At 29.9% G+C, this 14264-nt stretch overlaps 1 protein-coding gene across 1 annotated transcript; it reads left to right on the forward strand.

Moving 5' to 3' along the window:
- Positions 1-4127: 4127 nt before the first annotated feature.
- Positions 4128-11531, forward strand: LOC142330850 (terminal uridylyltransferase 4-like). Its single transcript, XM_075376316.1, has 3 exons — positions 4128-5686; positions 5921-7070; positions 11493-11531. Exons 1-3 carry the CDS (start codon positions 4128-4130, stop codon positions 11529-11531), a joined length of 2748 nt encoding a protein of 915 aa, XP_075232431.1.
- The last annotated feature ends 2733 nt before the right edge of the window (positions 11532-14264 follow it).

The following is a 14264-nucleotide window of genomic DNA, read 5'->3' on the forward strand; positions in this document are numbered from 1 at the left end:
ACTACTCACAAAGTACATGCCACAGTCCTCCATTCACTAATACGGAGATAAATTGTATTCTTCCTTAATTAATCTTTAAATAGGCTAAGTATTAACCAAAATAATTATAATGAAATTGTTTTTTCACTCATAAATCTACCTTTTTTCTTCTGAAATAAATTCAATAATCTCATAAACCCTTAGTAAAGAGAGATTCGTTTTATTTTAAATGACGATATAAATTCATTTAACTTTATAATATTTAATATGAAAATTTCAGAAGGAAAACGTAATTTGAATTAAATATTCAGTGAAATATCCCGTATTGTTGCCGGCATATGTACGGGTCACTTGGTTATTAAACCCCAATAAAGATGGCACCTGTGTCCTAATAATATAAAATTGACAACGCATACTAATTAGTTGATACGTTTGTATGATTATTTGCATTCTTCTCTGTCCTTTTTTTAAATATTTTTAAAATTAAAAAAAATATATTAAAAAAATTAAGACTAATAGGTATTAATTAGCTTCCTTAATTTTGTTATTTTATCCCCATTAATTAATTTATTAATTTAGTTTATTTTATTGTAAAAAAAATTACAATGAAATTCTAAACCAGTAACGGTAAGAGTTTTGTGCGTTCTACGTAATAAGAAAAAAAAGAATAAAAATTTGTTACAAAACTCTTACCGGCCCGATTTCATTTATTAAACAACGAATAATCATAAGAATTGTTTTATTTATGTAAATGTGATATGTGTTACATGTAAATGAAATCGGGCCGAAATGAGTTTTGTAACAAAATTTTATTATTTTTTTTGTTTATTTTATGGAACGCTTAAACACTGTTCTATTATCTATTATTGAATATATTGTGTATTATATTTATTTAATAACAGAAATGTATTATTGCCTTACCTTTTTGTATATCAGTATCGTTTTATTAAAAATAGTTTTATTTGTATTACAGAAGATTCCGTACCGTTTACAAAAACACATTGTAATATTTTTGGATATCACTGAGTTTGTTAGATTTTTATTTTTTTTTTTATTACTGATTGTTATCTTATGGATTTATTATTAAAATTTATTTCCTTAGAACAAATTGTGTTTGACGGCCAATTTTTTTTTTTGTTGTAGTTATTTCAATCACTTCATACAAAGTTTTTGTATGTTACCTAGTACTATCAAGTACTGCTATTTTTTTTTTCAATCTTGGTAAACACCTCCAACATCACTGGCCTCCGCCGTTAGGCTATGCACAGTGATGTCAGAGTGTCGTGTCAGTTGACTGCCCCCTGACTTGCCCTGTCCTGCGGGCATCCCGTCGGGGTCTCAATGAAGCATCAAGCTTCATTGAAGAACGCTGACCTTCCTTGTGGACAACCAACGGATCTCTTTAATGCAGAGGTTCCCTTCCCGTCCATATCATAACCAGCTCCTCCAGATGTGCGTTTCGCACATCTTTTGCTCTCCCCAAGTACTGCTATCTAGCGGCGCGATTCCTAAAGATACATTAAAAAAATTAATAAAACGACATATTGAGTCTACATTTTTCACAACGGTTCATCAAATTGAAAAAAAAAACGTTTTGTAACAAAATTTGAGGTATTTTTTGAAAGTATTGAATTGAAAAATAATGTTTTCACGCTTATTTTTTCCCCATTTTCATTTAACTGTTAGGTTAGGCCATGTTTAGAACTGTAAAAGTAGTTCGTTGACTATGTCGTCTCTTACCGACGAAGTTCTAAGGAATTCCGTGATTATGAAGTATACCACTATATTTTAAAGATTTTTGTTTCTAAACCTTTTACTTCAAGTATATTGGTACAATAAAGGAATACTATTGTAAAAAGGGAAAAATGAAATACAATTATTTAAATCGATTCGTGAATATTGATTATTGATTTTTAGAACCCCACTTAAAATATCTATTTTATTAGAAGAAAATTTAGTAGCGGTCAAATTAAATATGGCATTTATTTTCCTTATTCAATTCCAATAATAAGTTAAAATTCTGTGTTATTAAAAAAAAAGTAATAATAGCAGGTATAATTAGTGAATGCATTTATAAATGCTCGTATTCAAAAGTTCGCCCATACATATAAAAATATTTCAGATTTCAGTAATAATTCTAAAAAAAAGATAACTTTCGGATTGAAAGCTTTGGTAATGATCAAATTCAATATAAAACTAAAAAAAAAAAATTAACATAATATGACAGTTTCTTTTTAGTTAATTTCATAAGAAAGCTACCTATTGTAATGGATACCATGATTCGACTTCCGGAAAATTTCAACATATCTTTGCGTTTGACATCCCCCAGACCCCAAAATCACCGTCAGTTCCAAATTATATATATAATTTCACTTTTTTGTGGACTCGATAACTGCCGTAATTTTACGCCAATCAGTTTCAAATTGATACATAAAATATAACGACTCAAAATCTCAGTCGAGTTTGTTAATGAGCAAAATCTCGGACCATGGTGTTGGAAACGGTTTTGGGTGGGGGGGGGGGAGGGAATTTGATGGAAAAACAAAATATCTGTATAAATTTTTTATTAAGTAAAATATCAAATTAATTTAAACTACTACTACTACTACTACTATTTACTATTATTTTGGATAAGGGCCTAAAAGTATTATAAATTTTTTTTATATCACCAACCGTTGGCCAAGAAGGATGGAAAAAATGGGGTTTCGAAGACAAAAACTCATACCTCCTTTAACACGCACTGTATCGAATCGGGTTAAAGTGTTCGTTAGTCTTCTAAACAATACCTAAAATGTTTCTGAAACAATTTTTGATTTGACCAACTCTTACGGCAAGGGATGATCAAAATATTTCTGGAATTGTAAGAAGTTATGGTCGTATGCTAAATACTTGAAAATTTTTTCACATGCAATCACTGTCGTATCGAGTAAATTTGAAATTTTTTTTTAAAAAGTGAATATCTTTTTTATTCCCTACTTAGCACCGGTGAAATCTACCTCCGCCTTCCTGAAAAGTGTGCTGAAAAGGATTTTTTTTTTTTTTTACTTTAAATTATTTTTACTCACTACAAAATGGAGACGGTATATGCGTTTGGGGGTAAGAGGTTGTTGTATGTGTGTGTGTGTATGTCTGTTACCATTTTCCCTAAAAACTACTGGAACGATTTCAATGCGGTCTTTTAAAATACACAGGTATCACCTCAGAGCGTATTCTTAAATTCATTTTACAGTTATAGGTCGCCAGGGAGCGCTGCAGTTGATATGTTTCTATAAAACGATTAGGCTGATTTTGATGCGATATTTTGGATTACATAGGTATCACGTGAGAGCAGGATCGTTGATTAGCTTTACAGTTACAAGTCGCCAAGGGGCGCTCCAGTAGATATGTTTCTGCAAAACAGTTTTTGAATCGTTCTAATTAATATTTAATTATCCAATTTAATTTCGTCTTGGATTTTTCAAATTTTAATTTTATTTTGTTGTACGAATTTTACATTTCATTTTATAACTAACTATACTCTTTCTATTCTTAGAAAACAAATCTTTTTATTACTTAATTTACTACAGGTATGCCAAAATAAATTCAAGATTAAAATAATTATTATTAATAAAGGTATGGCTATAAATAGAAATTACTTGACTGTAGAAATTACTTTTTGTGTCATATTGCCAGAAAACGTAAGACAAATTTTAAATAAATATTACTATTAAAGTTATTTAAGTTACTTTATTCAAATAAAATTTGTAACTAACCTAATAATAATTGAATTATATTAATAATGCACGACTACTTTTTATATATATGGATAGCTAGTCCAAATGGGGGTCTTTTTAGTTTATACTGTAATTGAAGCTAAATTTCACATTTTCTTTGAACAATCTAAAACCATATGTATAGTGTAAAACTGATAGAAACACTTTTTTTTAGCGATTGGTAAGGGTTTTCCTTGGCGTGTTACAAACACCTAGGCTGTGATTCTTATATAGTACTTGTATACAAGCTTCTATGGATATTACTGTATAGTATATATTTAGTTAACAATGTTAATAATTTTTATTATTTCTAGTTTTATCCAGATCTAATAAACAAACACTGACCGTCTCATTTTGAAATTTGCAACATATTAAAGACATTGGCATTAAAAAAGAATGTATAGCTGTAATAGAAATGATGATGCACGGATAAATAGTGTAAGAAACCAGGAAATTGAAGCAGTTCCTAAGAAAATTATGAATAATAATTTTTCTCAAGATTCTGAAAATTTGGAAGATGACAATCCTGCCATGAGGATGACTGATAGGAATATAAGAACACAAATAGATTCACTTGATGAACCTAGATTTGAATACATAAAGAGAATAAATTTTATACAATCGCTATCTGGGCAAAGAAAAATCTATCTTTCTGATGAAATTGCAGAGTGTGGTTTGTGCCGAATTTTCTGTAATGATTATTCCAGTATTAAGCAACATATAAATAATAAAAACCATTTATTAAAATTGGAGGAATATTATTCTAGAAGATCTGCCGAGGAAATGCCAGAATTACCAGCAGTAATTAGGCAAAAACTGTGTACTACTTTAGAGGAAGTATACCACCTACATAGCATACGCAGTAACAATTTTCAAGACAGAAAAGATATTTGTGCATATATTAACAGTATGCTTTTTATTAAAATGCAAACTTGTAGGGTTTCCTTATATGGATCATCATTACACGGGCTTGGACTGAAGGATAGTGAAGTTAACATACTGATCAATTCAGTACCATCAGATCTGGAAGGGGCATTTGAATTGGTCCAATCTTTAATATATTCTGATAAACATAATTTTAGAGATGTCGCAACCACACGGAGTGCCAGCAACAAGATCATCAAGGTGAAATTTATTGACAGAAAAACCGGTTTAAGTTGTGAAATAATTCCTAGCACAGCAATGACTGCAGAACTATCCGATCTCATATTAAAATATACCAAAATTGATGATCGAGCCTGTATGATAATTTGCTTATTTCGTCTTTGGGGCAAGATATGTAGGGTTGATTCCCCTCAGTATGGAACATGGCCTGGATTTACTTTATACCTGATGGCAATTCACTATTTACAGCAATGTGATCCTCCTGTTCTTCCGGTATTAGAGGAAGAATTGAGTGAATATTTTAAAGAAGACAGAATGGAGGAATTGGATTCATCAGATGTAATCGAATTATTGCTTGGAAAGTGGGAGAAATTGAATTTTTCAAATCTTGATACATTGTGGACTGGAATATTTAAATTTTACGCTTATGAATTTGATGAAAGAGTTGTAGTTATAAATCAAAAGAATGTTATTTTACGTAATGATAGAGGTCGATCTCATAATCTTTATAGTGTGATTGATCCGTTTTCTCCCAATCGAAACTTCACTAGACGTGTAAAAAATTTTAAAACTGTACACTATATTCAACACTGTTTAAAAACAACTTGGAAATATTTCAAAATTCCACAAACACTAACTGGGCCAGTATGTGGTGGCGTACTCTCTGAATCATTCTTGCCTCAACAAAATTATTTTTTACCATATATTAATTGTATAGTTTGGACTGTGAATTTAATCATTGCGACCGATAAAGATTTATATTCTGGTGTAACTGCAGAAGAATTCAGGAATAAAGTCTGTACAGATGAAAATTATTATCTAACTGTGGATCAATTGAAGAAAAGTGTTGGGCATATTCAGAGAGTACCTTATCCTTTTGACATCGTTTCAGAAAACATCCGAATTTTAGAAAAATCTAAATTTGTACACTTGAATAAAAAAAATATGTATTCAAAGATGTTCGTTTATAAAAAGGGTGCTGAATATTTATTTAAATCTGTAAAATCAGAAATGCTTTATTATAATTTTAATGCAATGAACTTCACAAACGAAGCGACGTTTCCTTTGATTTGTACTAATTGTAGACAGGACGGGCACATTAATGTTGATTGTCCGAATGATAAGTTACCACCTTTAGAGCCATTACCATCTTTTGATAATTTTACATTGGAAGTATTAAATCGTCTATGTCACAAAATCTATTATATGTATCAACCTACGGAAGTTGAAATTCGGCGTAAATATATAATCGTAGAGAACATAGAGAATTTTCTGGAAAAATCTTGCGGAGTAGATGTTAAGTTGACTCTGTTTGGTTCATCAGTTAATGGCTTCGGGTTCAGGCGCTCAGACTTAGATATCTCTCTTACATTTCCCAAAGGTAATTTTGGAAAAGAGTGGTTGGATAAATCAAATTTAATTAAAAAACTATATGAACATCTCCAAAATTACAAGGAAGTAAAAGATTTGCGTCCAATATCAACGGCTAAAGTACCAATCCTGAAATTTGTTCATAGGACTACTCAGTTAGAAGGAGACATAAGTCTTTACAATGAAATTGCTCAAGTAACTTCAAAACTTCTACTGACTTATTCAAAAATTGATGTTCGTGCGCCTATACTTGGTTTTATGTTGAAAAAATTTGCAAAAGTCTGTAATATAGGATCTGCATCAACAGGTAGTTTATCTTCCTTTGGCTATATCATTATGGTTATATATTTCTTGCAACGATGTAATCCACCGGTTCTTCCAGTTTTACAGGAGTTAGATGATGGAACTGCTGCTGTTGAAAGAAGAACCTTTGAGGGCTGTGACGTTTACTTTTTTCATGAAGTTGATAATTTGCATAAAGTATGGAATGGTTTTAGAAAAAATAAAAAAACGGCTGGTCAACTCTGGATTGAAATGTTACAGTTTTATACTGAAGAATTTGACTTCGTCCGTAACATTATTTCCATTCAAACTTCTCGATTAATAACTAAAGAAAGCAAACATTTAAGTTCAAGAAATATTGCAATTGAAGTCCCATTTAGCTCCTCTAACAACTTGGGATCTACTTTATCAAGGGGTATGAATATATATATTTTGAGGCAATTTCAAGGTGCAAGACGTCATTTTGGACGTATTTTAACACCACCAGCCCCTGCTGAACATAAACTTGAGGAGACATTCTTTGACTCATATGTCCCAGAAGGAGATGTTCCTTCTAACGATCGAGGTTTTCGCAACTGTGAAGTTAATAGATATTTATCTACAGACTCTTCAAAAAATTATTTTCCAAGAAGAAATAAAATAAAAATATATAAAAATAAGAAATATGTAATTAGAGAGAGAAAAAATAATGAAAAAAACAATTGTTTTACAAGGATAGATAATAAACCTCATGAAATTGTTGAATTTCATAAGAAAAATGATGAATATATCAAACTAAATAAACCTGAGGTCTCCGAACACCCTAATGAACTTACAAAAATAATGGAAAAAAAAATTAAACAACAAACATCTCCATAAAGTTACTTCTTTTATCTAAACTGGACAGGATAATACTGCTCAATCACAGAATGCAGGTCCACCTCAAAAATTTATTTCACAATATTTAAATTCTCTCATACCTGGACAGTTGTGTATACCTATATTGTAATAATACACCGGCACCATTTATTCCTGAAAATTCAGTTATAATAATGTATCCTCACAACGACTAGTTAACCCTAGTTATGACGATGTACCAGAAAATTCAGTAACGTTCAACGTTCTACCGATTATACAGTATAATTCTGGATTAACTGCAATACCGATTGGAAAATCACACTTCGGTCATGCTCTATTATCATACTATTCACAACCTTATTTACCAGTTAATGATACTGTGTACAATTATGGGTCCAACATTTCATTCCACAGTTCTGAAACCGACCAGCATTCGTCAAAAATTATGCTGCACGACGATCAGGAAGAAATATAGCCGCAAACGTCAGATTAAAATAAATTTTAAGAAGAAAAATACGGATCTCATAAATAAATAGAAAAAACCTTTTAAATATATTAGTATTGTACATCATATAACATTCTCAGGATGATGTTTCTGATTAATTTAGAATGTTTTTGTATTATATATTAAATTTGTATTTTTTATACTATATTTTTTTTGTATTATTAATTATAGATATATAGATAATTATACAACTGAAATTGTATCAGGAATATGAACATGTATGTGTGTAGGTTTTTTTCTGTGCATAATGGATTGCAAGCGCGCATATTTTTTTGTAATACCAGAAAACAATTTTTTATACTAAAACAAATTGCTATTATCTAAGCTATTATTTTATTATATCTTTAAGGAAAGGAATAAATACTTCATTCAGTATAATCGTTTTCTTTTTCTTTTCTTTTTTTTTCAATAAGTAATAATAATTTATTATATTATGTAGTGTTTGGTAACGATTAATTAAATTATTTTTTCAATTTTGGCCGTATTTTCTCTTAATGATTCGCTACATATTACCATTCTTTTTCAGTTTTTCTCTTCTTCCATTCTGCTTTTCTTTTTTGGTGGATTCTAGGAAAGTCAGAATAAGAAAGAATAGAGAGGTTTTAAAAGTTATTACTACAAAATTTAAAATTAAATCAACTAAAAAAATTTGAATTTTACAATTAAAATTTGAGAAAAATCAAAATTTAGATCAAAGTATCAATAAAACTGACTGAAACCAGTTCTGAGCACTTGTAATGGTTGTGGTAAGCAATTACTATATTACAATAGTAAACGAATGATGATTAACAATAAGACTGTACAATATTGCATTTGAAGTAGTAGTATTATAATCTGAGTGGTTATATATATGGAATGCATTACTACATACTAAGGTTAGTAGCATGTGACAGGTGAACAAATACCTCATTCGACTTCCTCATTCAAAGATTCTGAATTTGGATTCAGACAATAAGAGATATTTGCTTAAAACATTAAAATCTAGTTACATTAACTCAGGTGTAAAATGAACTAGATCCATCAGTTCTGTTTAAATTAATAGATTAACTAAGAATAAAAAAATTAGTTTATTTTTAGTCACATAACCCAAAACGGACGCCGATTCTACGTCTAAAAAGTTATTAACATTGGGTTTCTGGCGAGCGGGATAAGTTTTTTGTTTAAATTGTACTTAAGATCTAAACGCATAGTATCAGTAACAATGAAAGCATGCTATTTTCACAATCCCATCGTACAATATGGAACGTAAATGTGGAAAATGAATTGAATAAAACGACATCAATAGCATAACCAAACAAAAATAAAGGGTAAAGGAAGAAAGAGAAAGAGTGAAATGGAAAGAATACAGAAAAGAGAAAAATATAGCTGGTAGTCAGTGTTTGGCCCTAAACTGACATGAAGTCTAAACTCAAGTATCCGTTAGCTTTACAAATTGCTTCCCTCTAATTTCCATTAAGTACTCATAAATAAAATAATTAAAAATTAATTACTAAAGAAAAAAATATTGGTTCATAATGTAAAACTTTAGATCCAGACAGGAACATTAAAAAAAAAGGTTATTGTAATACTCATGCTTTTACATTACGTTATAAAGTCACGTAACCCAAAACGGCCGCCGATTCTACGTCTAAAAGGTTATTAATATAGGGTTTCTGGCGAGCGGGATAAGTTTTTTTTTTTAAAGTGTACTTAAGTTCTAAACGCATAGTATCAGTAACAATGCAAGCATGCCATTTTCACAATCCCATCGTACAATATGGAACGTAAATGTGGAACATATTTTAATCACTCGGTCTTATTTTGAATGCCAGAATGTTTTTATCATTAATTTCATCAATGATGAAGTATCAAATAAATTTAATATTTTTTATTTAGTATCTAGATTTCGTGAAAAAGAAAATATTATTGATCGTAAACATAGATTATCTTCAGTCAAGAGATATTTATTGATTGCATTAACGTTCTCCGTGAAAGTCACTACGAAATTGTTTTTTGCAAACTAAACAATCGGTTGAGGTTTAGATTTGCGTGGCTTTATGAATACGTATAATCGGAGCATGCTGGTTGAGATGTTGTAGCACAAAAATAAAAAGAATATTTGTAGAAATAAATAGCAGAAAATATAGAGAAAAAATAAAATAGAAGAATCAATATAAAAAAGAAATATTAAAATTAATAATAATGGAAGGACAACAGTGTTGTTTATTTTTTTTATTGTTGAAATTATTTAATGGACTTTTAGAAAAATAACCAAATAAAATGAGGAATACATACGTAATCGTCTTAACTATCTGTCGTTCTTAAAAAAGCATTTGTGATATTTTATGCCAGCTTCACTCGATATTTTTTGAAATATTAACTATATAAGTAAAATTAATTTTTCGGTAGTTAACGTGTTTTGAAATATTTTGTTGAAAGAAGCTTCCGGCCATCAATACCGTACTCCGTTTTTTATACAAAGAAAAAAAAATAGACACCTTCTTTTAAGTATTTTTTTTTCCTGCCTCCTAAGAATGAATTTCTGGAGTACATCTAATTATAAGAAAGGATTTCTATGACTAGCCTTTAATCTTTACACTCTTTACAAGATAATAAGGTGACATTCAATGAGTGAGACGGCTACCTTTAATAAAATAAAGATTAGAAAAGGTAAATAATCTCCATGGTTAAAATCTTTTAATGGGTTAAAAACAGGAAATTACCTATTAGGTTGATTTCATAAGAAAGCTATCGATTGTAATGGGTACCATGATTCGACTTTCGGAAAATTTCGACATATCTTCGAGTTTCAGATCCGCCAGACCTCAAAACCACCGTCAGCTCAAAAGTATATATATATATATTCTTGTGGACACGATAACTGCCGTAATTTTACGCCAATTACTTTCAAATTGTTCCCTAAAAAAAATATACCCAAAATCTCAGTCAAGGTTGTTGACGGTCAAAATCGGACCAAAGGGGTGCAAATGAGGTGGCTTTTTTGAAAAAATAATATTGCTATAACTTTCTTATTAAGTAAAATATCGAATTCGTTTAAAGTTCCTATTCTTTGGATAAGTGCCTAAAAATTATCTAAGTAAATTTTTTTGGTTATCACCAACCATTGGACCAGCGGATGGAAATAATGGGGTTTTGAAGAAAAAAGAACATAGCTCCCTTAATAGGCACAGGATCGAATCCGTTTAAAGTGGTCGTTAGTCCTGTGAATATTACCTAAAAAGTTTTAACACAGAAAATTTTGATATGACCAACCCTTACGGCAAGGAATGACCAAAATATTGTTGAAATTCTAAGAATGAAAGGCTTCCCATTTACTTCACATGTGAAACTTGTTTATAAATGAAACCGATGTCGTATTCAGTGAATTTGAAGTGAACACATTTAAAATGCCGTGACTTAATTCTGTGTATATTTTAATTTTTGCAAGTGACAATATTTTATTGCCAAGAAATGTGATTTTTCTATGTGTTATCCTTTCTATATGAGAAAATGTGTAAATATGGCCTACACTTAAAACAAGGTAGAGTATCTAACGGAAGTCGTAATACTAATTGCGGGTAATGGTGGCCTATTATACTTTCAAATCATCTTCTCAACATCACTGTTGTTACATTTATACATGTTTTTAAATAATTTCTGAAAACATTTTTATTTTTTTTCAGTACAAAGAGATAAACCTTGAGTCTTCCACTAATCCATAAATAGGTGTGTTGTTAATCAGTTCAGAAAAAAATATAAGAAAGTCTTGATAAATTTAGCAATACCTTTTAGTCTAATTAGAAAACTTAGTGTCTGTAAAACATGGAAAGTAATGTACGATACGAGCTCATACAATCAGAGTTTGCCTACCCCTATTTTGAAAATTCCATTTACGCACCCTCCATAAATGAGGGAATGTCGGACTCGCACGGGTTCGGTTAGATATTATTAAGAGCCTATGTGTACCCGCATCCTACCGACTAAAACTCCTATCTCACCGTTTCTCCTCCTCCAGGGTCGGTCCTGCAGTTTAAGCATTGCGCGAGCCCAGGAGCTACCTTTAGGTTCTAGGGGTCCAGAGTTCCCGTGCTTCATCACCGTCGCCCATCCGCACAAGTCCAGACGCACGACGGCTCCCCAGTGAAATCTACCTTTGCTTTCCGGAGTGCCGAGAGGAATTTTTTTTGATATGATCTATTTCCGACAATTAACTATTTTATTTTTTTTTTTGGAGTTCACTAACCGTATTGAAATATTCCTCTTAATCAAAATGTAATTTTTCCACACGGTAGATATAATAAAATTAGCAGAAAAATCTATAAAAGTAATATTTCATCCAATAAAAAGAAACAAGTTTACGAAATATATCCGATAAAAATTGAAAGAATGTTTAAAATTAAATACAAAGAAAAACTTCTGTGGAAAAGTATAAGAAATTATGGTAAATCTAACACTGTTTTGTAAACAGCTTAAGATACTAACAATCTTGGTATAAATAGATAAAATACAGTAAAATATTGATAATATTTAAAACTCCCATGAAGATTATTCACTATAGTGAATGCAAAACTTGGTAAACAACATTATGGCTACAACGATCGATCGTAGAATCGCTGTTGCCAAAATGTTAATATACTCTCTTTTTCACTACTACAATGTTCCTATCTTTATTCTATTTTTCCTTCTTTGGAAAACAGTAAAGAAATAATATACCATATTTCTAAAACCTTTTGACCGCTGCCGTTTTGTGTAATAATTAGTTCACGTATTCATACATACAAGTGTAGCCTTCCTCATAACTGGAAAAGCAACCAACTTTTCAAAATACACAACTAATAAATCCACTATGTTACTAACTATATTCATTTATATGCAATTATATAAATATATGGAAAATTACGGTAATACATTTGGCGACATTGTTATTTGTTAATAAAAAAAATGCTTTATTCAAAGCTTTGAAATCACAATAATAATTTTTATCGCAGTATGTTATTTGTATTGTGTTCTTATGAATTAATGTATACGTAATGTTATTACTTAATTTAATAGTGATATTTTATTAAATTATACGATTATTTTCGTTTTGGCATACTTTCTACCGATATTTAATTATATTGGTAGCCAAAGTTTATTACCACATTCGGTAAACAAATAAAATGTTTATTTATTATTAAGATATTAGTTTATCATAAGATTTCGTAATTTAGCCTAAAATACGTTTACTAAAATTGTAAAAGAGAAAAAATATTGTGAATAAAAAAATAAAATTACGGATTATAGATTAAATAGACATAAACATTTTATTATTTTAACGTAACGGTATGGTGGGGGAGAAATTAACGGTTTCCCTAATTAAGATAAAATAAAAACAAAGAGAACATTACGAAAAAGAGAGAGAAGATTAAATGAATGTGAGTTGTGGTTGGTTTGGCAAATGAATTGAATAAAACGACATCAATAGCATAACCAAACAAAAATAAAGGTTAAAGGAAGAAAGAGAAAGAGTGAAATGGAAAGAATATAGAAAAGAGAAAAAGATAGCTGGTAGTCAGTGTTTGGCCCTAAACTGACATGAAGTCTAAACTCAAGTATCCGTTAGCTTTACAAATTGCTTCCCTCTAATTTCCATTAAGTACTCACAACTCTGGCCATTATTTCTTCCTTTTTTCATTCGATTTTCTTCCTCTTCTTCTTCACTTTTTCCTTCCATTTTTATTCTATTTTCTTCCTTTATTCAGTCATTCACTGCGGTTCAAGTCGTTATCTGTTTTCTCTGCCTTCAAATTTATGGCCTTTCCCCTTATAATAAAAATTAATTAGATACATCCAGTCGTATATGTAGGTATCTCTTAGAATATGACATAAAATGATTCACTTTATTATTGTATTATGATTTCATTACTTATTTTAATTAAAACATAATGATTATTATTTTTTTAATGTAATTAGAATTGTTACATTGTTGTTTATTCATGAATTATTTTTTTTTATGTATAAATTTCTTCTTACGTCTTTTTTAGAAAAAAAATTGCCTGAGTAAAATTTTTATTACCAAAATTTTGATAATTCATAGCATTCTTGAAACAAGCTTGTTAATTTAAAGAAGTTGTCTAATTTATTTATTATTATTAGTAATAACCCAAAAATAGCCCTTGATACTCAATAATAATTTTTTTTAATAATTAATGATAAGGGTATTTATAGTATAGAAAAATACAATCCATACCCTGGACTCGAATGCGAAATTTTCTAAAATTTCACTTAAGTATGCTTTCGTATCACGGAGAATTTATTTATATGATAGACTCGGGTGTAATTTCTTTGAACCACAGTCATTGATTTTCTTTTTGCAAACCAGTTTACACATTTGCTTTCTCATATCGTGACACCATGATACTGAAGACCGAAATCATAATAGCTTTTTTTTTATTTTTCCTGTATAAACCCGGTAA

The sequence above is a fragment of the Lycorma delicatula genome, chromosome 10 (genome assembly GCF_047948215.1).
Source record: "Lycorma delicatula isolate Av1 chromosome 10, ASM4794821v1, whole genome shotgun sequence".
Classification (NCBI taxonomy): domain Eukaryota; kingdom Metazoa; phylum Arthropoda; class Insecta; order Hemiptera; family Fulgoridae; genus Lycorma; species Lycorma delicatula.

Excerpts from the sequence above, each read along its gene's own strand:
- LOC142330850 (XM_075376316.1), top strand. The coding sequence starts at position 4,128 with ATGTATAGCTGTAATAGAAATGATGATGCACGGATAAATAGTGTAAGA. Across the intron at positions 5,687-5,920 it reads CAATTGAAGAAAAGTGTTGG|ACAGGACGGGCACATTAATG; the intron begins GCATATTCAGAG and ends TACTAATTGTAG. Across the intron at positions 7,071-11,492 it reads GAGGTTTTCGCAACTGTGAA|TACAAAGAGATAAACCTTGA; the intron begins GTTAATAGATAT and ends ATTTTTTTTCAG.